At 33.3% G+C, this 23565-nt stretch overlaps 1 protein-coding gene across 1 annotated transcript; it reads left to right on the top strand.

Annotated features, from left to right (window-relative positions):
* The first annotated feature begins 11590 nt into the window (after positions 1-11590).
* LOC126695365 (vascular-related unknown protein 1-like) lies at positions 11591-12771 on the top strand. Its single transcript, XM_050392083.1, has 3 exons — positions 11591-12110; positions 12230-12268; positions 12403-12771. The coding sequence occupies exons 1-3, from the start codon at positions 11811-11813 to the stop codon at positions 12556-12558; spliced, it is 495 nt and encodes a 164-aa protein (XP_050248040.1). The 5' UTR covers positions 11591-11810; the 3' UTR covers positions 12559-12771.
* The last annotated feature ends 10794 nt before the right edge of the window (positions 12772-23565 follow it).

The following is a 23565-nucleotide window of genomic DNA, read 5'->3' on the forward strand; positions in this document are numbered from 1 at the left end:
AAGTTTTGTTATTATGTGGGTTTAATTGTAAGGGATGAGTGTGAGAGATCGGTGAAGAATCAAGCTTCAAAAGTTGAATAAGTGGATTTTGCAACTAGATCACGAGTAGCTCGTGAGAAGCAACTCGTGAAAAAGTCACGTGTAGAGCACATGACTAGAAGATGAAGAGTTGTGTCAGGCTATCATTTTTGCGACTGTCTCGCGGGAAGGGCCAACCTGCGAAGGACCCACGAAAGTCTCTGTTTGGCAAAAAGTTGTCTTTTGCTTTACCAAGTCTTTACCCACACTATATAATACCCTCATTACCCTCAAATTGTAAGGAGTGCTATTCAGAGAGAAAACCCTAGAAAATACACTTAAGAGTTAGAGATTGTTATACCCACAATCATCTACACATTTCCTTATGGTTTTCCTCAACTCCTACCTCTCAATCTCTAGATCTTTGAGAGGTTACTAACCCAAACACTTACCACACCCACTCAAAGTGTAAAGTGAGATTTTGGTACAGTTGGAAAGCATTGGAATGAGCCATTCATTGGTGGATGCAATTGGGTTGAATTGCGGGATTCAGAAAGTTAGAGAAGACAAGGCTCTGAGAAGTCAGTTGGTACCAGGAGCTTGGAAGGCTCAAGTACATGAGGTAGACTAGGCTTAGAGAGTCTTTTGTTATTCATGTACTCCAACTTTATTCTCTAGTGGATCAATTTCGACATGAAGGGTCGTAGAGAGGTTTTTCTCCGAGTTCTTTTGTTTCCTCTTCGATAACACGTTTCAGTGTTATTTTGTGTTTGCATCTCTCTTCCCTGCTCTTTAAGCTTTCATTTTATTGTTGATGATGGATGAATATGGCTTAGGATAGTGTTATCGGTTTATTGCGCTTATTTACTCTTGTTCCACACTTAGTCTAAGTTAGAGTAAAAGCAATTTAGCCATAATTTTTAATTAGGAGTCTGAACAAGCTCTTGTGTTTTAGCACAAATCCAAACTTTCAAAATGAAAATATATTTTTCTTCTTTGAAATTGATAGTCTCCCTCTTTCATTCAGATATTCTCTCTATTTGTGTTAATTATATCAAAGCTTACTACCCATCTAAATAATAATAAAATCATTCTTCTTTTGAGAGTTTGTACGTAGGTGTGAATCATTTCACACTGAATTTGGGTTAGGTTCCAGCCGCCTAACCCATTATTAATAGGTAAAATACAAACACTTAAGCCTAACCCGATCTTTTTGTGAAGGGGTTGAATAATAAAATTAATAAAGCCATGATCCAATCATTTGGTATATATATGAAACTGAAAATAAGGCAATATTAAATAAAATCATGGTTCTCTCAAAAAATAATAATAATAATAATCATGGAATTCGGTGTTACCTCATTGCAGGGAATAAAACTTTACTGAGATGCACGTTGGGATTAAATTTTTTATTTTTTAATAAATTTCCCTCTCTTTTCTTTTAGGAATTGTTCAAAATTGACATTAGTTTTGTTGTCTAAAGTAGGTTGGTAGTCACCGTCAAATTTGCGTAATGGAAATTTTGTTTAATTAGAATCTTTGCCTCTAACAATAGTGTGGAAATGTAGCTTGCGTGATTATTTTAATAAAATTTTCAAATTATAGACTAGATTTTTTAGCCGTGGTAGCTCTAGAAATTTTTTTTAGGCTGGTCATTAAGAAACTTAAATTATATAAAATTTAATAAAAATACAATTTGAATATATTAACGTCACCAAAAAAAAAAAATGCAAATACATAAAATATTATAACTTTTTTGTACTAACAAAGAGAATAAGAAAAAAAAAAAACTAAAAAAAGATAAAGTGCAAATTGAAAATGCTGATATGAGAATAATAAAGTAACCACAACAATTTCATAACAAATCTTATGCAATAAGTTGTTAGCCTGTTATTGGTAGGTAAAACATGTCAATATTGAACCTGAGTTAGAATTAGTAACAGCTTATCACATAAGATTTATTGTGAAAATATTGTGGATAAAGCATTACTCTTATATTTATTGAACTAAAATTCTTATGATTCTCAAGTAAAGGTGTTCAACATTTTTATTAGGATGGTCAAAATAGGTTAATTTAATATATAATATATTTTTAAAAGTATATATACATTTCTTTCAAGTCATGATGGTCATAGAACATATTAGTTTAAAATAATTATTTATATACATTTTTGTTTTCATGTATAATTTTTTTTTTTTTTTGGGACAAGTGAGGGTGGTCCTAGGACCACCCTCACATACAAGTAGAGCCGCCAATGCTTTTTAGTGTTAGTGGTTTTTTTTAGTTAGCAATGCTGGGGTTTGTATGTATTTTTTATTATAGTATCAAATGTTGATCTGAGGGTTTTATTTTTATTTTTTTATTATTGGTGATGGTATCTAAGTTCTTTCTTGATATGGGTAAATTTAAAAATTAATGTGATTCATACCAAGTAATTTGTTACATTACTTACCAAGTGACAAATACACGTTTCAAAAAAGAAAAAATTATATGAAAAAATACGGGTCAACCCATAAGCCAATTGACCCAATAAGTCCACATCTACACAATATCGACATACCAAAAGAAATAATAGAATTATTATTATTATTATTATTATTATTATTATTATTATTATTAGTCACTAACCCGTGCGATGCACGGGAAAATTATTAATAACTTCTCTAATATAAAATAAAAAATAAAAAATTCAATATCATGGTATAAATTATATACCAAACCAATAAAATCTATCACTTACAAAGTAATAAAATCTATCACATACAATGAGATATCATGATAACCAAGAGCTTGAGATCATATTTAGAAAATATATAACTGATATAAGTACACTCCAATACAATTAATTACACAAATATAGTTAATTCCATACTCATTCAATCAAGTATCTTTCATAAATTACATTAATAGTTCTTGATGTCCAAGATGTATCTAAATTCTAACATTGCTAGTAAACAAAGATGCTAGACCTCAATGGGATTGAAAAGGCAACATAATGCCAATTTACACAATTTCTGAAATCATTATTTCCACTATTGAGAGAGAGAGAGAGAAAGGGGTGGTTGTTGTGTTGCATTTCTTAAGAAGAATCTACCCTGTACATTTTTTTGATATGTAATCGACAAATAACAAAATAGATATACCACATTTAGAGTATGCACATTTGGGAGATTAAAAGTAAAGTAAAATGAGAAAATGAACCCACCTAAAGTTTTTTGCTCTTCCTCTTGATGTTGACTTTTCCAACATCTTCCAAAATCATATTTATGTACTCTTCAAAGCCCTGTAAGGCATAAAAATTAACATTTGACCAAATTTACATGTATTCACTTAAAATTGTGAAAGATGCTAAAAACTGGGTTGATATCAACCTTTTAACCAAAATTCAACATTTTAATGATTGCACATCAATCAGCAATTTTGCAATTGTTACTTGCAACATATATCTTTTTACTCAAATATGGTGCAATTTTGGCCATCAAATTTTACTCAAAAGCCAAGATTAGACAACCTTCATCCTGCATTACTCTAAGAAATCTATAGAATTACCCTAAAATCAAAAAGAACATGCCACAACCATATGGATAGGAGGCAAAAAAAAAAAAAATGTACCTGTTCACAAAGATTTCAAAGTAAAAAATATACCTTATGTAAACAGAACTTTTTCCACCACTTTTACACCTTCTAAAACACCAAAATAACCAAACCTCTTAAAATGAAGTCATTTAATGTAATCTTTTTTAAATTAAGTCATTAAAATAATAGCAAATAACTAACAGCAAGATCCTTTTGAAAACCAATTCTAAATAGTTCAAGGCTTCCAAAATTTGAGACTTTCAAGTTTCTTCTAGATTAGATAACTCTAAGGTGGGCTGATTATGCTCTTTTGGTAGTATTGCCTAGTAGATCTACTATTCAAACATTACAATGGTGCCAAATCAACCCTTCAATATTCTATCATCAACGTGGAATTCAGCAAGTAGCTTCAAAAAGAATTTGATTTGCAAAGTAGGCCACTTACCATTATTCGGGTCTCTTTCAAAGATAGAAATTGGTCAAGAGCATTTATAAATATAATAAGTCTAGAGGATAATTCAGTGATATAACAATAGGGGAAGTGGCAGCATAAATAAAATCTAAATGCATCTTATAGGGAGTAACAATTAGCATAGCTGCTCCTTTTGGAATTTGGATCAAAAATATCTTTGCAGCTCTCCATACCATTTTAAATCACAATCATATCATTGAAAAAATTATAACACTATAAGAAGAAACTATACAATGTATAAAAAGAATTGAAATGGAACAGAGCTGATATTGTACAAAATTACAACAGAAATTGCTATGATAAGCCTAAAGATTGAGCTAACCTACATTTTTTTATAAGTAAGTTACACATATTGAGCTAACCTACACTTTGCTCTTACAAGGAGATGATGTGTGATTTGCTAGAGCTCATTGGTGCATTGAGAACTAACATACATGCAGGTTTAGAACACAAAGAGCCTCCACAAAGCTGATCAAGCTTACTCTCCAGAATTATTCACAGGTTTGATACCCAATAAATTAAATCAAAACCAACCAACCAAAATACAGAAAACTAAATCCTATGAAATGCAAAATTAAAAATATTATATGGAATCCAAAATATGGAAGACTCATAGCTTGTCTACAATTATATGGAATCCAAAATATATTTTAAACCTTATTTAGAAGCTTTGAATATAAAAAAAAAATATAAAAAAAATATTAAAAAAAAAAAAAAAAAAACACAAATTAGTAAACCAAAGTGCTAAACTAGACCCAAAAACCACAATTTCACTCCTACTAACAAATAAATAAAGAGAACAGGTTAGGGAGGAAATCCTAAATTAAATTAAAAACATCACTAACCATTCCTCAAAACGCTAACAGACAAAGCCTAGGTAGAATTTGATCTTCTATGGTGTACCCCTGGGAAAAACAAAAAAGAACAAAGAGGAAACATATTAGCAATTGAAATCTATAATTGCAGCAAACCTTAATTAGGAACCCCAAAATCCCAAAACTAATCAAAACCCCAAATCAATCCTTCAGCCTCAAAGTCATCTTGATTTTGTCCTAATTCAAGAATGTTCAGAACTATGGAAACAAAAACCACAAATTAATTATAAGCAAATAGATTAGGACAACGGCAACAAAAAAGGAAGAAGATAAAGAAGATTGAGGATTCAAGGTGATCTTACCAAGGAGTTGTTGAGAAATTGAACCGGGAGATATTGTGGCCAGGCCTGGGTGTGCAAATTGTAATGGTGAGAGTCGATGGTGGTCAGTTCTTGAAGAGGTTTTAGGGTTTTATCGGGTTTGATTGAAAAACAAATCAGAGGATGCTGAAAAGGTAGAGAAGAGAGATGAGGGAGAGAAATAGAGAAAAAGAGGAATGGCGTTCAAAATTGGGTTTTGGGGAAGGAGAACAAAAATTTTGGATATCGGGTTTGATATTGCCGTGGAAAATAGAAATAGGTTTTTTTTAGCTGATTTTTTTTTAAAATAATTATGATGATTTAAAAATAATGATGACATGGACTGGGAAATAGAAATAGTTTTTTAATTTTTTTTAAAAATAATGATGACGTGGAAAATTGTGGGAGTTTCAAAGGCTTTGGTTTTATATATATATATAGATTATTATTATTTTTTGAGATCCAAGATAGAATAAGAAATAACAAAATTATAAATACCTTATTAGATTGCCAATTTGACAAAGAATTAAAACAGATTAAAAAATGATAATTTAAAAACTTATTTCATTGCCGGTAGAATAAATCTATTTCTGCTAATGACATTGCTATTGGTGAAGAAATAATGAGGGGTCCCTATATGAATTAGGAAGTAGATTTGTGATTTCTGAACATATCCTTGTTTTTTAACATTTTGATAACGAGGAAACCATATATACTAAATTGATAATCCATAGAACATCTGACCAACTGCTCTATTTGGAACCAATTCTTTTGTTAGTTGCCTTGAGAGAACAAAGGCCTCTTAATTTGATAAATGAACTACTTTAAGGAGTCCAAACCTCCAAGTTAAACTAGCTAACACTATATAACTTAGAAAATCATGACAATTCTTTAATCATTATCAACATTTGAATTTATACAAGACTGGCTTTCAATTAGATAAAAGGGTAATACTAACTTCATATAATCTATCAAATAAAACTAATCATAATTCATCCTAATCTAAGCTAATTTATTTGAAACAATAAAAGATATCCCTATCATTATATATGCAATAATTTTCAAAATACATTAGACTCATCACACTTTCCCCCTTTAGAAAGCATCCTTGTCCTCAAGGGTTTTCTTCTTATTCTTCTTCTTATGCCACGAAATATTTATCATATTCTTAAATGTAGGCCTTTTACATTTGTAGATACCGTATTTTATCCGCTCTCGATTTGTGTGCCGGACTCCAAAATTCCAAAAATATTAACTTTTCTCCACGGGACCATGGGAACATCTAAATTGACATGGCACAACCCGTTCGGGCATTGGATCACTCGAAGTGCCATTTCAGGTAAAATTGACCAAATTGACCAAAATGCCCCTAGTCAACCCTAGGTTGACTGAAAGTCGAAATTGGTCAAAACTATCACAAAACAACATTTTTCATGCTTTTACATCAAACCCGAGTTGCTTGGAGATTTTCATCAAGTTTGACCCAAGGTTGACTCCTAAGGGCCCTAAAAACCTTAATTTTGATCCAACAGTCAGAACAGGTTGAAACCAATGTCATTGTAAAGATTATTGAATTCCTTTTCCAACGAATATTCATAAGTCAAAATCGGAGTTAAAATGGTTGAGGTATCTTAAAAACCATCCTGGACGTGTCAGCTTGTTTATTGAGACAATAACCTTTGATCCAACCATTGGAATTTCATTTTCTTTATTTTTATGGAAACTAGACATCTAGATCTTTCCAAGGACATCAAGATTAGCTCGATCGGAGTTCGAGAAGACATACAAATATGCGATCAAATTCAGAACTGGGAAAAGTCAAAGTTGTTGATGTTACCATTAGACCCGGTGGCTAGAAGTTGAACAGTTACAAAAATTCTATAAATACCCCTAGACCCCACTTAGATTTTTTTTTTTAATTTAAAAAAAAAGAACTGATTTTGGCATTTTGGAGCATTTTTCTAGGCAGATTCTCTCTCTTTTCCTCTCTAAATTCTATTCCAAACACATTAAAAAACCTTTGATTTCTCTCTTTTCTTAACAATCAAGAGGTAGTGTTCTTGTACTCTTTTTTCCTCTCCTTGGTCTTAAGACCTTGGATTTAAGGTTTTAAGGGTGTAGATGTAGCTTTTTAGCTACTATCTACATCATTTGCTTTATCTTACTTTATAATATGCTTTATTGCTTTCCATAATATATCTCTTGCTTTATCTTGCTTCCTAGCATATTTTAGAGGTTTCCTAGCATGTCTCCTTGCTTTCTAACATGTTTTTATTACTTTGATGATGTTGGTCTAGCCTTCTTGGGCTAGGATATGCCTAAACACTATGTTTGTGCTTAGATCAATATGCCTAGGTGCTTTTTGCCATGTTTGTGCTTAGATCTACATGTTTATGTGCTTCTTTTGCTATGTTTGTGCTTAGATCTATATGCCTAGGTGCTTTTTGTCATGTTTATGCCTAGATCTACATGTTGATGTTCTCCTTGCCATGTTTATGCCTAGATTTATATGTTGATGTGCTCCTTGCCATACCTTTGTGTCTAGATCTACATGTTGGATGCTATGCCTTGTGCTTTTTATAGCCTTTTTATCTCTCGTTATGCTTTTTTCTTGTGTTTTGGCCTTTAGGTAGGGTGTAGATCTAGATCTTGTGGTCTAGGCCTACATTAAAGGATTTGGATCATTTTTCTTTATGCATGTGCTTGCTTTTATGCTTTATATCCAAGTTTACTTGCTTAGATCTAGATTTTGCCATGCTTGGTGCCCTCCATGGGCTTGTGCTTGTTGGTCTTTGGGGCCACTTGCTTGTGTGGTAGCATCCGTCCTGCTTGTTGCTTGTTTGTGTGAGACCATTTGTGAAACACATCTCTGTGATGTTGGTTTGCTTGATACATACACTTCTCCGCTCTGTGCGATAATATGCTTGCCTTGCTTGCTTTGTGCCACCCGTTTGGCTCTCCTTGTCTCTTTGCATCTTTGCACGCTTGCCTACATGTTCATGCATGAGTCCTTGTGCTTGCTTGTGTCATCAAGCCTAATTCCTACTATCTTGTGCGGGTTCACACCTGTCTTTGATACACGAGATCTTGAGTCCCTTTTAGGAATTTTGCTTAATGGCAAAGAGGCCAGGCCTCCTTAAGTGGTTCTCTCTTTCTCTTAGCCCTTTCTCTAGAATCATGTATTAGGGTCTCTTTTCCTTGTACCTTTTATCTTTCCTGCGCTTTGCTTGGGCCTTGTTCCTTGGGTATGACAATGTCTAATTTATATTTCTTGTACCTTGCTAGGCCATACCCGTGGAACGTTGACAATGTCTACTTTACTTTCCTACTCTGTGTGATAGCATTGTGCATGATGTATTTATATCTATATATGCTTGTATGTAGGTGATTGTGCACTTTGTATAATGGACTCTTGTGGCTAAGTGAGCGACCCTCTCTAGTCACAAGTGCTCTTGACCTTGTAATGTTGGTATGCGCTCAAGACAATTACTGTAGGTACATATTCACACTATATTGTGTGCATGATCATTGCGGTGTGATCATCTCGATCCATGTCACTTGAGTGACATTGGTTTTCCTGTGTATGCAACACACATCAATATGCTTGATGCTTTGAGGGGCTCCGGCTTGTCCTAGCATAAGCATGTTGGCACGCACCACATACATAGGCACGAAACCCTACCGATGCGCCATAGCGCACCTGAGGTGAAGCACTACTGGATTTCTGCCATGAAAATAAGGTAAAATGCTACTGAATTTTCGTCATGGAAATTTGGCACCGATTCCAAACACACTAGGGGAGCATCAATCAAGACCACACCCTTTCTGAAACCAAACCTCAAAGCCCAATTCCATTTAAGCCCTGAAAGCTAATGCCAAAAGCTCGCTTTTAATTGTCAATATCCGAAAATTAAGATTTTATCAAAACAAAGGACTGTCTACAAATATGCGTTATGGGGTGCCTAACACCTTCCCCACATGTAACTAGACTTCCAAACTCAAGAATCAAGATTTTTTTATCTATTCATATTAGTTTAGAAAAAACAACATTTTTCTTAGCTTAGGATTGGTAATAAAATCAAATTGAGTCAAGTGACCAATCACATCTTAGAAAAAACCCAATGATTGATAGAGACTTCACTTAACTTTGGTAACTCAATTAAAATTGACTCATTTTCCAGTCACACACCAGAGGTATACCTTTCTCCACAACACTCGAGCTCCTGAGCCAGCAAAACTTTTCACGGACACACACGAGTGTCGCCGCAATGGGTGGTCGTATCGCCACTAGGCATCGATAACATTGACTAAATTGAAATTTACACCCTTAAAGTTTAGGGTAGTTTTGATTTTTTTCCCCCCTTAACTTTTAGAATTGGGATCTATACTCCTAATGTTACATATCATTTGGATTTAAGTCATTTCGTCCATGCACCATGATGAGGTGTTTGTTAAGTGACACCTTAACTCAAAACGACGAAGTTTTATGGATTTAATATTTGAAACTTTAGGGTGAAAAATCAAAATTACCAGAAACTTTAAGGTTGTAAATTGAAATTTAGGCAAAATAATATCCAACACAGCATTAATTGGGTTCATATGCAACTTAGTTTTGAAAGGAAAACCAACATCAATTTGAGCTTAGTTAACACTTAAAAGACACTTCATTATGGTACATTGATAGAATTATCAATCCAAATGATAAGTAATGTTAGGTTTATGGATACAAATTGTAATACGTTAAGGTCAAAATCAAAATTACTCTAAACTTTGAGGGCGTAAATTACAATTTAGTTGTATAGATGTGATCTACTTTCCTCTCCCGCCTTCTTCAAGTTTTTTTTTTTTTTTCTTAATTTTATTTATTTAAAATGAAATGTAGCTCTCCTAGGTGAACAATGTAGAGATATAAGTGTCCGACCTTCTTCTTCTTCTTCTTCTTCACTTTTTTTTTTTTTTTTTTTTTTTTGGTTTTTAAGTTGCACGACTCTGGAGTTTTACTACCTTTGAATGATAACACAATTCAAACTCATTAGTTCTTGGTTGGTTCGATGGTTGGACCTCTCCTTCTCACCTCGGTTGTGCGAGCTTTTTGCGTGGTCACAACTTTGGTAGCATTATGTATGATTGAGACTTTGGTTACCTGCAAGTTGATTAAGGCGGGAATGCATTGCGATGATCATTTGTTACATCTCTTTGAATATTTTTTGTCCTGAAGCCAGAATGCTAACCTTAGCTTATACCAATTGTTCTGGACCAAATACTTTTTTATTGGTTGCTTCTTGTGAATCAAGACTAGCCAGAAGTACTTCCTAATTTGATAAAATGACTACTTTGAGGGAGTACATACCTCCAAGTTAGACTAGCTAACACTTAGTAACTTAGATAATCATGACTATTCTTTATTCATTGTCAACATTTAAATTTACACAAAACTAGCTTTCAATTAGATAAAAGAATAAATACTAACTTCCTAGTATAATCTATCAATAAAACTAATCATAATTGGTCTCTATCCAAAATAATTTGTTTGAATAAGTAAAACAAATCCCTATCATTATCTATCCAATTATCTTCATATTTAGTAGTATGTGATGTATAAATGTTCTGTGTTGAAGAAGTTTATCAAGTCCTATTAATCGTATAAAACCCTCTATCCCACTTTTGCATTTTATTTTATATTTCACCGATTACAATTTATCACCTATTCTACTTTCTTTATAAAAATAACTAAAGTTAAGGAAAAAAAAAAAAGACACATAACGTATTACAATTAGTGGAGCATAAAATGAAACACATAAACAATTGGGTTGCTGAGATAAACACTTAAACTTACTTTGGAAATTCTGATTTGCAAATTAAGCCAACTTGAGGTTTTCTAATCAGGCCCTACGTGGAACTAACATTGAATCAGTACTCAGGTAAAGCCAGTAAGGGTTGCGGAGATAAGAAAAAGTTCAGGACCACAAATTTTTTTACAATTTTTTGCCACAACTATGACGTGACAGAGTGTAATTGGTAAAGAAAAAATAATAAATTCATGTGTAAGCGATGATTAACCACTCACAGTTTACTACACCAGAATTATGACAAAAATATTGTAGAATAATTTGTAGTCCTATAACTCCTCCCAAATTATTCAAGTCATTTATTTGTTATTCTTATTGACTCATTTATTGATATGGTTGAAAGGTAAGTCCTAACAGAGAAACAAGCTGCCAATGCTGTGTGAAAATCCCCTCCCCTCTGAACCACAAAGGTCAACCCCTCTCCTTCTATTATTTGATATATTGTTTTTCTTGCACGTTCTCTCTCTCTCTCTCTCTCTCTCTCTCTCTCTCTCTCGCCTTGGTATTTTGTTGCAACCGCTGATTAACTTCCTTCACTCTCTCACATGGCCCACATAAAGATTCTACAATATGGGTTACTTTTTATTTTCTCCATTCTTTAATCTTCTTCTTTTGTGTGTGTTATAAATCCTTCTTTCTTTACAAAAGGCTTCTTAACTCCCTGGCAAAAAAAAATCTAGTCTGTCTCTCTTTTTATTTATTTTTGTTCTTGTTAGATTGATGGAGAACTCTTATAATTCATGTATGAATAATACCAAAGCTGTGGCCTGTAAAGGAACCACAGACTGTGTCCCTGAGGAGAGTGGGTGGACTAAATACTTTGAAGATTTCTCAAATTATAGAGAACATAGTTTCTCTTCTTGTCTTGATAACTCTTCTTTGGTCTCTGATGCTGATTCTAGTGCCTTATGGAAAAAATCCCATAACAATTTAAAGCTTCCTAAGAAAACAAGGACCAAAATCATTTCTGTTGATGACTCTTTGGAGGATACAGCTAGCTCTCCAGTTAATAGTCCCAAGGTCAGATATATATGAACCATCTTGTCAACTTTTATTTTCTTTCCTCTTATTGTGATTCTCTCTCTTCTTTTACATCTTTTTCTTTTGCTAATATTTTCCTTAACAATCTTTGTGAATAGGTTAGTGATTTGAGCCCAGTAACTATGCATCCAAGAAAGGTAGATGATCATATTATTAGTTCTCTGGTGATATTTTATTTTTTATTTTTAGATTAAAAAAAAAACACTAAGGACTAAGTTTGGTTTGATGTTAGAAGCTAAATATGTATTTTGTGGTTGTGATGATTTTTTAGGGAAAGGGAGATACTTTAGAGCATTATCCAGAACTGCAGGCAAATGAAAGAAGTGAGGTAAACTACAGTGGAAAGAATATTAATGAATGTACAGATTTAAGGAACAGGGGGCTGTGCTTGGTTCCTTTGTCCAAGTTAGTGAACTATTTTGGTTAATTTCATTGTTATTAGAACATCTTTCTCTCTCTCTCTCTCTCTCTCTCTCTCTCTCTCTCTCTCATGTCTTCCTTGGAAAACATCTTATGAAAATGGACAAAGAAACTTCCTGCCAATATTTTATTGCTTGTATTGAGTTTTAAACTCATCTCTCATCATCTGTAAATTAAACTAAATCTTGTCCATGTATATATCTTGTGCGTTTTATGACTTTATCTATATACAAGAACAAACTGAGACAATGCATCTCAAAGCATGTGGATATCATTTTCATTAGCAACAGTACTTATTCATGAGGTTCTTTTCGAGGGTAGATATAACAAAGTATTACATAAAATAATTACAGAAGGCATAAAAAATATAAAAGATGGAGAAGTAACAGACTAGAGAATATGTTATTAGTAAGCTGAACCAGGGTCAAAATTCTCATACATGGACTATAAGAGCTTTGGTTGGACTTGGTCTTGCATATCTAGCCTATAATGGTGGAGCAAATTATACTGTATGTAAGTTTAGTTAAAAGTCATTTTAATCGAAAGATATCCCTAAGCGTCCAAAACTGTCATAGACATGGTATTAATGTTAAAGAAGGTACCAAAATGAGGTAGGAAAAGCATTATTCAGAATAGTAAGAAGAAGAAGAAGAAGAAGAAGAAGAATGGGTGATGAAACCCTTTCTGTTGGCGCATTATAATGTTATGTAAATGTATAAAGCAATTATGTAAGTTCCAATGACGTGGCTCTTTTTGCTTGAGTGATGGTGGGAATATTCCAAATTTTACCATGTGTTATTAATCACTAAAAAATCTAAGAGCAATGTTAAAATTATTACAAAGTTTACTTCAACATGTTTACAAATCGATGTAATCCTGAATGTAATCGATGGACCTCAATAACCTAATAAATGAATGTTTAAATTGTTCTAGTAGAATTAGTGATATTGGTTTATAAAACTTTTTATTTATATATATATATATATATATATAATTCAATAGTTACAATGGAGAAACAGAATTTGAATTCTATATATTTTCATTAATACTAAAAGATACAAAACTCTTGGCTATCAATTTACAAGCTTTATTTAATAAAATTTGTAGTATATCCAACATCTTTTGTTTCTTCCTATATAAAGTAAGAAAATCAGTACCCATAGGATGCCAGCAGCTAATCGATAACGCCGGTTTCATTTTGTTCCCTTTTATTCTTTTTACTAACTACAACTCATCTTAGCAAAATGCATTGACCCCACCACAGGAGATACACTAATTAAGTTTATTTTAAATAATATGGTAATGGATGTGTAAATTATTTAAGAGTTATACAATATTATTCAAGTGGGTATTGCGAATCAAAAACAGAATTTGAAAGCATGTAAGTTCCTTGTACCCTCAAAGCAAACGATATACAAAGTATATATAAGCAGCAGTTGTAAAAAGAAAAGTAGATTGATAGGTTTAAATATTAATTCATCTCCAACATCTTGCAGGCCATTGAATTAAAAAAAATTCAGAAAGAAGACCCCTCCATGTGCACAAGCATTAAAGGCTGGTGAGCACAGAATAGGTCACAGAGTTGTTAAAGACATTCAGCTTCAATCCCACCATTAATTCCTCTGGTTGACTCTTTCCATTACGTTCTTCTAGATCCTCTGAATTCTTTCTTTCTTTCTAAGCTAATGATGATAATTTAATTGGATCAGAAAGTAAATTTATAATAAGCTAATTAAGATGGCGACGCTGTACTTAGTGCTTTTATTCTATACCTAATCAAAGGAAAATGCAAGTTTAACTTGTAACGTGTCTTAAGCAGGGTTCATTACGTGAACCAGTTGCTCAAAACACAAAATCAATGGTAGAAACTGAATGGAAGAAGCAGTGGCAGCTATCATTTTGATTTTGTGTGCTTGGTTTAATTGTCAAAATGGAGGAGGAAAATTCATGAAAAAAATTTGTATATTTCCGACTTTTTTTTTTTTTTTGGAATCCGATGGAGTATTGTATGATATATATCGCAGAGAATGTCTAAAGCCAATGCTAAAAAGGCAATGTTTGCCTAAAGTGATATTCATCATTGCTCGTGGGTAACTTTGCAAACAAAAGGGTAAAACGAATAAAATCATTACATAGTAGTATTAATCAATACAACAAAACTAATGTTATCTTTCTTTTTTTTTTTTAATATTTAAATTCAACTATGTGATTAATTCAAGTCATGATAAATTTTAATAGAAGAAAGTAAGATATAATACTTAACGAACTATACTTAAATTTTACATAAATAAAAAGCTACATGTTTTACATACAACAACAAATTCTTTCCCATAAAATAATTTTTTTTTTTTTAAATCTTAGTGGATTCTACTTTAATCATCAATCTCTCCCTAGTCTCTACTATTGCTATGTATTAATTGCAAGAAAAGGCATTGTTGATAGAATCGATATCAATATCCATGCACACGCAGTCATTATGAAATTTACCAGAAAAAAAATAATAAAAAATTATACAATAATGTCGTATTTAGTTTTTTTTTTTTTATGGGTCACTTTTTTTTTTTTGAGAAAATTTTATGGGTCACTTAATAGTTAATTCTTCTAATTAAATTATGGTGTGGCTTATTATTCTATAAGAGGAATTGTACATGAATTAGTATAAAAATTTTCCTAAGAAACATAGGGCATCTTCGCAAGTCAAGCTTACTTTGAAAATTTTTAAATGACCATATTAGACTTTTTCTTAGAATCCAACTTCCTAAAAATATTTTGACCGGGCTTAATTCATGCTCTTGAAAATTCGGTATAAACACATTATCATTCATAATTGTTTGACTGAAAAGCTAAAGAATGGAATCACTCATGGACTGAGTGGGGGCCATGGCCCTCCTAAATATATATATATTTGGTTCCCAAAATTGAAAATTTCTCCACAAATTCAAAAAATTAAAATACTCATCTGGCCCATTCTTATGACCTCCCAATATTTTTTTAAAAGAAAAAAAAAAATCATTTACGTACGTAATAAATCTCTAAATGCTACAAATATTAAGTTTTTATTTTTTTATTTTTTTTAATAAACTTGTGTGATTTTTTTTTATACTCTAATTATTATGTTTGACTTATAAAAAAAATTAAGTATTTAGCACTTGGATTTTTGTTGTTGCTTTGGATCCAAATCTAAAACTTTGGGATTTATGTGCGTATTGCAAACTGACTCTACCTAAACCATTCGGGGCTAAAGATCTCCCCTTATTTAAGTCATTAAATTATTTCCAAATTTTGCTAAATGTGAGACATGTGACGTTTATTTGATTTTGTGTGGTTTATATGATTTTTTAAGACCGTAGAATTTTTAAAATTTCACATGTCTCACACCTGGTTAAAATTTTGAAAGAAATTGAGGATTTAAATAGAAGAGAAACCTCTTCTAACAATTCATTTGGGTGCTGTTTTTTACTTTGCAACACATTAGAGGACTATTAGACATATTATAGAACACAATGCTAAGCAACTGAGACTGAATAGTTTTGATTGAAGTTTTGTTTGTAGACTTGGGCCTTCCTTTTTACTTAGGAACTATAATTAGTATCTTAGTTAGAAAAACATTAGACATATAATGATATAATAAATATATTCTTTATTTGATTCGTAGATGATGAAAATCAACTTCAATATTTGACTTCATCACCATGAATATTGTTGACACTAGAACTTCGCAACAAAATGAAAAATTATTTGTATATTAAAAAATAATTGATAAGAAATTTAATACAAACTCAATAATATCGTATATAATTAAAAGAACATATGGGTTCCATTTTACTGCTTCTTTCTTTTAGATAGGATTGAATTTAAAATCTGACATCAACTTTATGATGGTTGCTTTTTATTATTAAGTTAAGACACCACTTAGTTTTTTGTATAACTGGGATTTGAATCCAAGTCTTTTATTCGATAAGAGACATTACGAGTTAAATTAACTACAACCCACTATCTCTTTAATATGTTAATAATAAATAAATGCCCCCCCCCCCCCTAAAAATAATGTATAGATGCTAGTTTGATTTTCATATATTAATATAGTTTTAAATCTTATTATATTTCATATTCTTGAATGTGAAAATTTTTTGGTTCATACTTTGGCCTTGAAGATGAAATCCTACTCCCAAGCTTGAAAATTCTATCAATGATTAATTCATATAGCTAGGCCAAGAGGCCATTATAAATATATATATATATTAGGGTAAAGTATATGAAAAACCCCATAGTTTAATATGTTGTATACATTAAAGCCTACACTTTTAAATGGGACATGTTAAACCCCAAACTTTTATAAATGTACCAAAAAAAAAAAAAAAAAAAAACCCAAACAAATTCCCCCCCCCCCCCCCCTCACACCATTAGTCCTCTTAGCAGTAGAATTGAAAACAAAACCCTACCCCGAGAGAGAGAGAGAGAGAGAGAGAGAGGAGTAAATCCACCGTTTAAGAGGACTAATGGTGCAAGAGTGGGATTTAATTAGGATTGTTTTAGGTATTTTTGTAAAAGTATGGTTTGTAAAGTGCCTCATTTAAATGTATTTCAATGATATAACTATGAGTTTGTTTTGTTTTTTTTTTTTTTTTTTTTTTTACGTGCCTTCCTCTATTTTTATTGCTATAGAGAACTTGAGAAAATTCTAAAAAGGTTTGGGAATAATGAACCCTTCTTTTTAGCACATGGCCGCCTCGGTACCATGAGTTGATATAATAAGTTAATCATCTATGAATGATATATGTATATATACAGGACCGAAATGAAATGATTTATGATTATTAATTCTCGAGAACAATTTAATTTAGGGGATAAGGTTTGTATATGAAGTTTTCAAGTCATCGTCATAAGTTATGTGATATGAAATTTGAAAATTATTGATGAACATCTTAATGTACAAACAATTTAGGACTATTGGAATAGATCAACAAAAGTTTGTAATTGGATAAGAATTAGACTAGTGGCTTTAAATTGATTAGCGACTAAAGTTAGGTGGCCAATCACATAGTTAACAACCACTAATATGTTGATGTGATTTAAATTTATGGATTGGTACATCAAAGGTTTTACTCAGACTCATTTTGAAACATAGGTTGTCTTTTTTTTCTAATGTTTGAAAAGACTTGTCTTTTTCTTTTTCTTTTTTTGGTGTGTGTTGATGAAGAAAAAACTTGTCAATATGCTCTGTAATGATGAAATAGAAAGGACTGGGCATAAAATGGGTAGCCCACTTCAATGCATATGTTTGTGTGTGTGTATATATATATATATATATATATATATGAATATGTGTGTATATACATGCAGCTTTCCATTCCTGTGCAATATATGGGTTGAGATAAAAATGAATTAATTAATTAGAGATATATAAAACAAGTTAAGGCCAAAAAACATGATGAGTTGGGTATTGCTAGACCAAATCATGAAGAAAATTATATATATATATATATATATATATATGCTAGAGTATAACTATGAGAATTATATATTGTTCAAAACTATTGTAAAACATGCACCAATTGTCTATAAGTTCTAAGTATGAAGTTGGAAAGAATAGATTATTGTATCGAAATTTATAACATTTCTAATTGAATAAGGTGCTTTTGGTTTAACCCTTGTACCCTGCCTTTCCAGAAAAGATATGTTTCGAAAAAGTATTAAATAAAAACAAATGGCCAATTGGTATCATATATGTGGGAATTAAGAAAATGACTACCCTAAACAATATCTCTAAATTTCTGTTGTCACGTCATTATCTAATACAAGTGCCTCTTTAACTGTTTGATTAGATACCATTATTACTTTATCGAAAACAAAAAAAATAAAGATTAGATACCATTATTTATATCATTTCCAACACATGCCGGCCTTTATCATGCGGCTTTAGAGAGACCTTCATAGCTTGATTATTATTATTATTATTATTATTTTTTTTTTTTTCTGATTGCGCTTGATTATAATTTATAAGTTATACCTTAACAGGGTCATATCATACTCTCAATTTTTGTTTTATATATTTTTGTTCTCAATTTTTCTTGTTTGCTTAGAATTGAGTCATTGAGTGTTGTGATTGATATACCAAAAAAGGTTTGTGACGTTCCTCCCAAAATAAATAATAATAATAATAATAATAAAAATAAAAAAATTGTGACTGTTGCACTCTGCTTAGGGAACGAGAGATTTCCAATTAATTATCTTATATTATATATTGCGAAAAATACCTTAATTAAAAGTAATTTATAACTATTTCTCAAAAGTAAGTTCCAGTTAACTCAATTGGTAAAGTTTTTTATGATTGAATAAGAGATACGGAATTCAATCCCCACTTACACCAAAAAACCGATTGGTATCTTGGTTTGATGATAAAAAACTATTATCAGGAGCGAACGCCATAAGTTAAAACTCTCTCTCAAAAAAACAAAATTTAGTTACAAAATTTGTTATAACCTTAGGCTACAAACTCACTTAATATCTTTTTTGGAGGTGAATTTTGACAAATTCACCATTGAATTATATTTTCTTGTTATATCCTCCATGTTTGCAAAATTTCAAGAAAATTAAAGATCAATAGTTATGTCGTCAATAAATTTTTAAATTGTAAGTATTTGTAATTTAAAATTATGCATAAAATATAAGTTTATAAATTATATAGTAAATAACATCTAATTGATACAAAATTTGACATATGTATTAAAAACATAAAAAAACATGTAATTTAACAGTTAGATTTTCAAAATATGTAGTAATATTTATTTAATTGAGAAATTTTATAGCTAAGGTTATAATCAATTTTATAACTAAATTTTGTCATAAAAAATTTAAAAAAAAAAAAGAAAAAAGAAAAAAAGTGTGACTTATTACTCCGCGTATATGCATGAATGTTGAAGTATTCAGTAGAAGACGTGCCCAATGGAGCCTCCGTATATAGTTTCTAAAGTAGGACATTTTTTTTTTAATTTTTTTGGATGCCTTGACCTTACGTAATAAAGAGGTGGGTGGGATTAGATATGTCGTAGATTCGAATTTTGTCTTTGAATACAAAAGGCCAACCAACGAACCATTCGCTGCCTCCAACAGGCTGGCATGTATTTGTGGAAAAATAATACTCGTACTATCAAATTTAAGATAATACATCATTTATATATATATATATATGTGCGTCAGAAGTAAGGTTTTCCGCCATCAGTGCCGTCTGCTTTATCGCAGGCGTGGTTACGTGGAGGCTCATCAACTTCCGGCTCCCTACACCTTTTCTTCAACGGTGCTAGCCTCAAGTTGGGCTCCCTGCATCTTTTCTTTAATGGTGCTAGCCCGAAGCTGGGCTCTTTTGCTGCCTGAGTTATAGGTATGTAAAAGTATTGAGGAATAGTTTCCTTAGACAACATGCTGGAGCTGCTATATCTCTCTTTTCTGCGCCTCTTCCTCTGTTTTTGTCTCATTTCCCTGTATCGTTTCTTTCTGCTTATGTAGTTAGTTTCAATATGAGCTTATTTAAGCTCTTTCATTGTACGCTGCACTGTTTCTTTGTCTTAATAAAAGATGAATTTGTTTCCCTCTAAATATTTTTCTTTTCTGCGGCAATTACTTTGTGAATGAGTATGCTACATGTATATTTTCCTTTAATGGTAGCTAGGATAGGAAACCTTGTGACAAAAAACTACCAATTTGAACCTATTGAAACTATCAAATGTAATAACACCAATCAATAGCAAATTAAACTTATGAGACTAACCGAGATAACAGTTGAGTGTACCGCAACGCGCGTGAGGTAGGTGCCCGAGAATGAGGAACCCAAAATAATCCGTCCGAGAGGGTTGCCGAGTAGTGTGGAACTTTGGCCGTGTTTTCGATAATACCTGGCCTCTGCTCCGAGGACCGAGGTTTGATTGTACCGGGTTGTGCCCAAAACTTGCATCATTTATTTTTTATTTAAGTAGTTGGTTTTCCCATAGGCTTGAGTCCGAGGACCATACAAGGCCTTGGTTCTGTCCAAAACTTGTATTTTTTCTGTTAAGTAGTTGGTTTCCCCCATAGGCTTGAGTCTGAGGACCATACAAGGCCTTGGTTCTGTCCAAAACTTGTATTTTTTCTTTTAAGTGATTGGTTTCCCCATAGGCTTGAGTCCGAGGACCATACAAAGCCTTGGTTCTGTCCAAAACTTGTAATTTTTCTTTTAAGTAGTTGGTTTCCCCATAGGCTTGAGTCCGAGGACCATACAAAGCCTTGGTTCTGTCCAAAACTTGTAGTTTTTCTTGTAAGTAGTTGGTTTCCCCATAGGCTTGAGTCTGAGGACCATACAAGGCCTTAGTTCTGTCCAAAACTTGTATGTTTTCTTTTAAGTAGTTGGTTTCCCTATAGGCTCGAGTCTGAGGACCATACAAGGCCTTGGTTCTGTCCAAAACTTGTATTTTTTCTTTTAAGTAGTTGGTTTCCCCATAGGCTGGAGTCCGAGGACCATACAAGGCTTGGTTCTGTCCAAAACTTGTATTTTTTCTTGTAAGTAGTTGGTTTCCCCATAGGCTTGAGTCCGAGGACCATACAAGGCCTTGGTTCTGTCCAAAACTTGTATTTTTTCTTTTAAGTGGTTGGTTTCCCCATAGGCTTGAGTCCGAGGATCATACAAAGTCTTGCTTTTGTCCAAAACTTGTATTTTTTCTTTTAAGTAGTTGGTTTCCCCATAGGCTTGAGTCCGAGGACCATACAAAGCCTTGATTCTGTCCAAAACTTGTAGTTTTTCTTGTAAGTAGTTAGTTTCCCCATAGATTTGAGTCCGAGGACCATACAAGGCCTTGGTTCTGTCCAAAACTTGTATTTTTTCTTGTAAGTAGTTGGTTTCCCCATAGGCTTGAGTCCGAGGACCATACAAGGCCTTGGTTCTGTCCAAAACTTGTATTTTTTCTTGTAAGTAGTTGGTTTCCCCATAAGCTTGAGTCCGAGGACCATACAAGGCCTTAGTTCTGTCCAAAACTTGTGTGTGTTTTATTTATTTATTTATTTTTTGAAGGTTAGCCCCTCGACCAAGGTGGGGGGAGTTAGCTTGAGGTTAGAAGCCCCTAGTGGAGAGTTATGTCGGAACAACAACAGCATGTCGCTGGAAATGGAGGAACCTTCGCAGACCTTTGCTTGATAGAGGCTCAACTCCACCGCCACCTGTGCCAACGCATAAGCCTTTCCCACAGACGGCGCCAATTGTAGGGACACGATTTTTAACGATCCAAGAATGACATTGGGCTCGTGTGTAATGGGCCCGAACAATATAATTTGTAGAGAGTGGGCTTGAAAGGCTTGCCCTTGGTCGCTGGACAACGGTATGGTCCTGATTTAATGGGAGCTCCTACAAAGGTAGGTTTGGCCTGAATAGCGCCTTACATCGATGTGGCTTGAAGGGTTTGACTCATCGGACTTAGTTCGAGGAGCATCACATTCTCACCATTCTTCTTTTTTTGTAGGATCCTTCCATCCTCCCCTCTCTCTCAGCTCTCTTTCCCTTTTATACTAGTGTTTACTTCTTGTTCTTCATCTACGTGTCAGTTTTGCCTTTTTGGGGTAATGACTCGTCCTATCAATCCATACGTCAGAGTGGTTGGGGGTGGTTGGGAAAAGTTAAATAGCATGGTCTAGAGTATGGGCTTGTCAGGTGCAGGGCTCCACATTACGGTGTTGGCAGCTTTCTCCCTTGTACTGCTCTTGTACTGAGTTCGTCATTTTCTTCAAGGGTTTTGTGAGGTGTTGAGCGTGAGATCGTCCTCGGCCACATCCTTGGGCCTTCAAGGAGCTTTCATCACGCATCCTCGGCAGTAGGGCTCCTCGGCTTGGACTTTGGGCCCTTAACACAAAGTGGGCTGGGATCTTAGATTTCGGGCCCCACATAAACAAATTCTAATTAAATTATGTTTAAATTTCTCTATACATTATAGGCATAAATACACTTTTGGTTCCTATATTTTACACTTTTTTCCATTTTGGTCTCTACATTTTATTTTTATCAATTTTAGTTCCTAAACCAATTAAGGTGTGACATTTAAGTCCTTACCATTAGCCAACTAACGAGAAAAGCTAAGGTGGTAGACAAAACACCCTATTAGTTGATGTGGCACTGATGTGGCGATTAAAATATTATTTGGCATTTTTATATGCCACATCAGCATTTAATTTTTTATAAAAAGCCATGTCAGACAATTTAAACCAAAAAGAAAATAAATTAAAAAACAAAACTTTTTTTTTTTTACTTTCATTATTTTTTCGTAAGAACTGAAGTTGTTCTTCGTGTTCTTCCTAAATCCGTGAAATAAACCAATCTCCAGCAAACCTCAAATCCAAATCCAGCAACCAAATCTACTCCATCAAATCCAAGAATATCCCAATTTCAAATCCAGACATATATTTCAAGACTTCTCAAACCCAGAAAAATTAAACTCAAATCAACCACTCCACAGATCTCAATCCCAAGACCCACGGCGAACTGCTACCCACAGCCCCACGAACCCAGGTCCACCCACAACACCACAACCCCACGCTGATGTCCACCGTGACAACCCAAAATCTCAGATCGACCACTACCAAAACCCAAATCGTAACCTACATGTCACGCTCCTCAAAACCCAGACCCAAATCAGTCATGCTCCTCCTCCATAAATCAAAACCCAAACCCATAGATTGGCTTCACCGACTACAGATCAGAGATGTTGGAGGTGGGTATGGCTTCACCGACGTGAGGGAGATTTTTGCCTTGGTGGATCGGGTACATGTAGAGCTCAAAGTGGGCGGAGGTAAAAGAAGTGAAGAAAAGGGAGAAAACTCACCGGACTAGCATCGAAGTGTGGGGTGGAGTTGCGTCGGAGTGTGGGTGGACGTTAGACCTTCGACAAAGTGTGGGGTGGAGCTGCATCTCTCTATCGTCAGTGCGTGGGGGTGGAACTGAGGTGAGCTTGAGGATGAGTTTCAGGGTGTGTGAGGAGTGTGTGAGGAGTGACCAATC

Source organism: Quercus robur, chromosome 8 (assembly GCF_932294415.1).
Source record: "Quercus robur chromosome 8, dhQueRobu3.1, whole genome shotgun sequence".
NCBI classification, from domain to species: Eukaryota; Viridiplantae; Streptophyta; class Magnoliopsida; order Fagales; family Fagaceae; genus Quercus; species Quercus robur.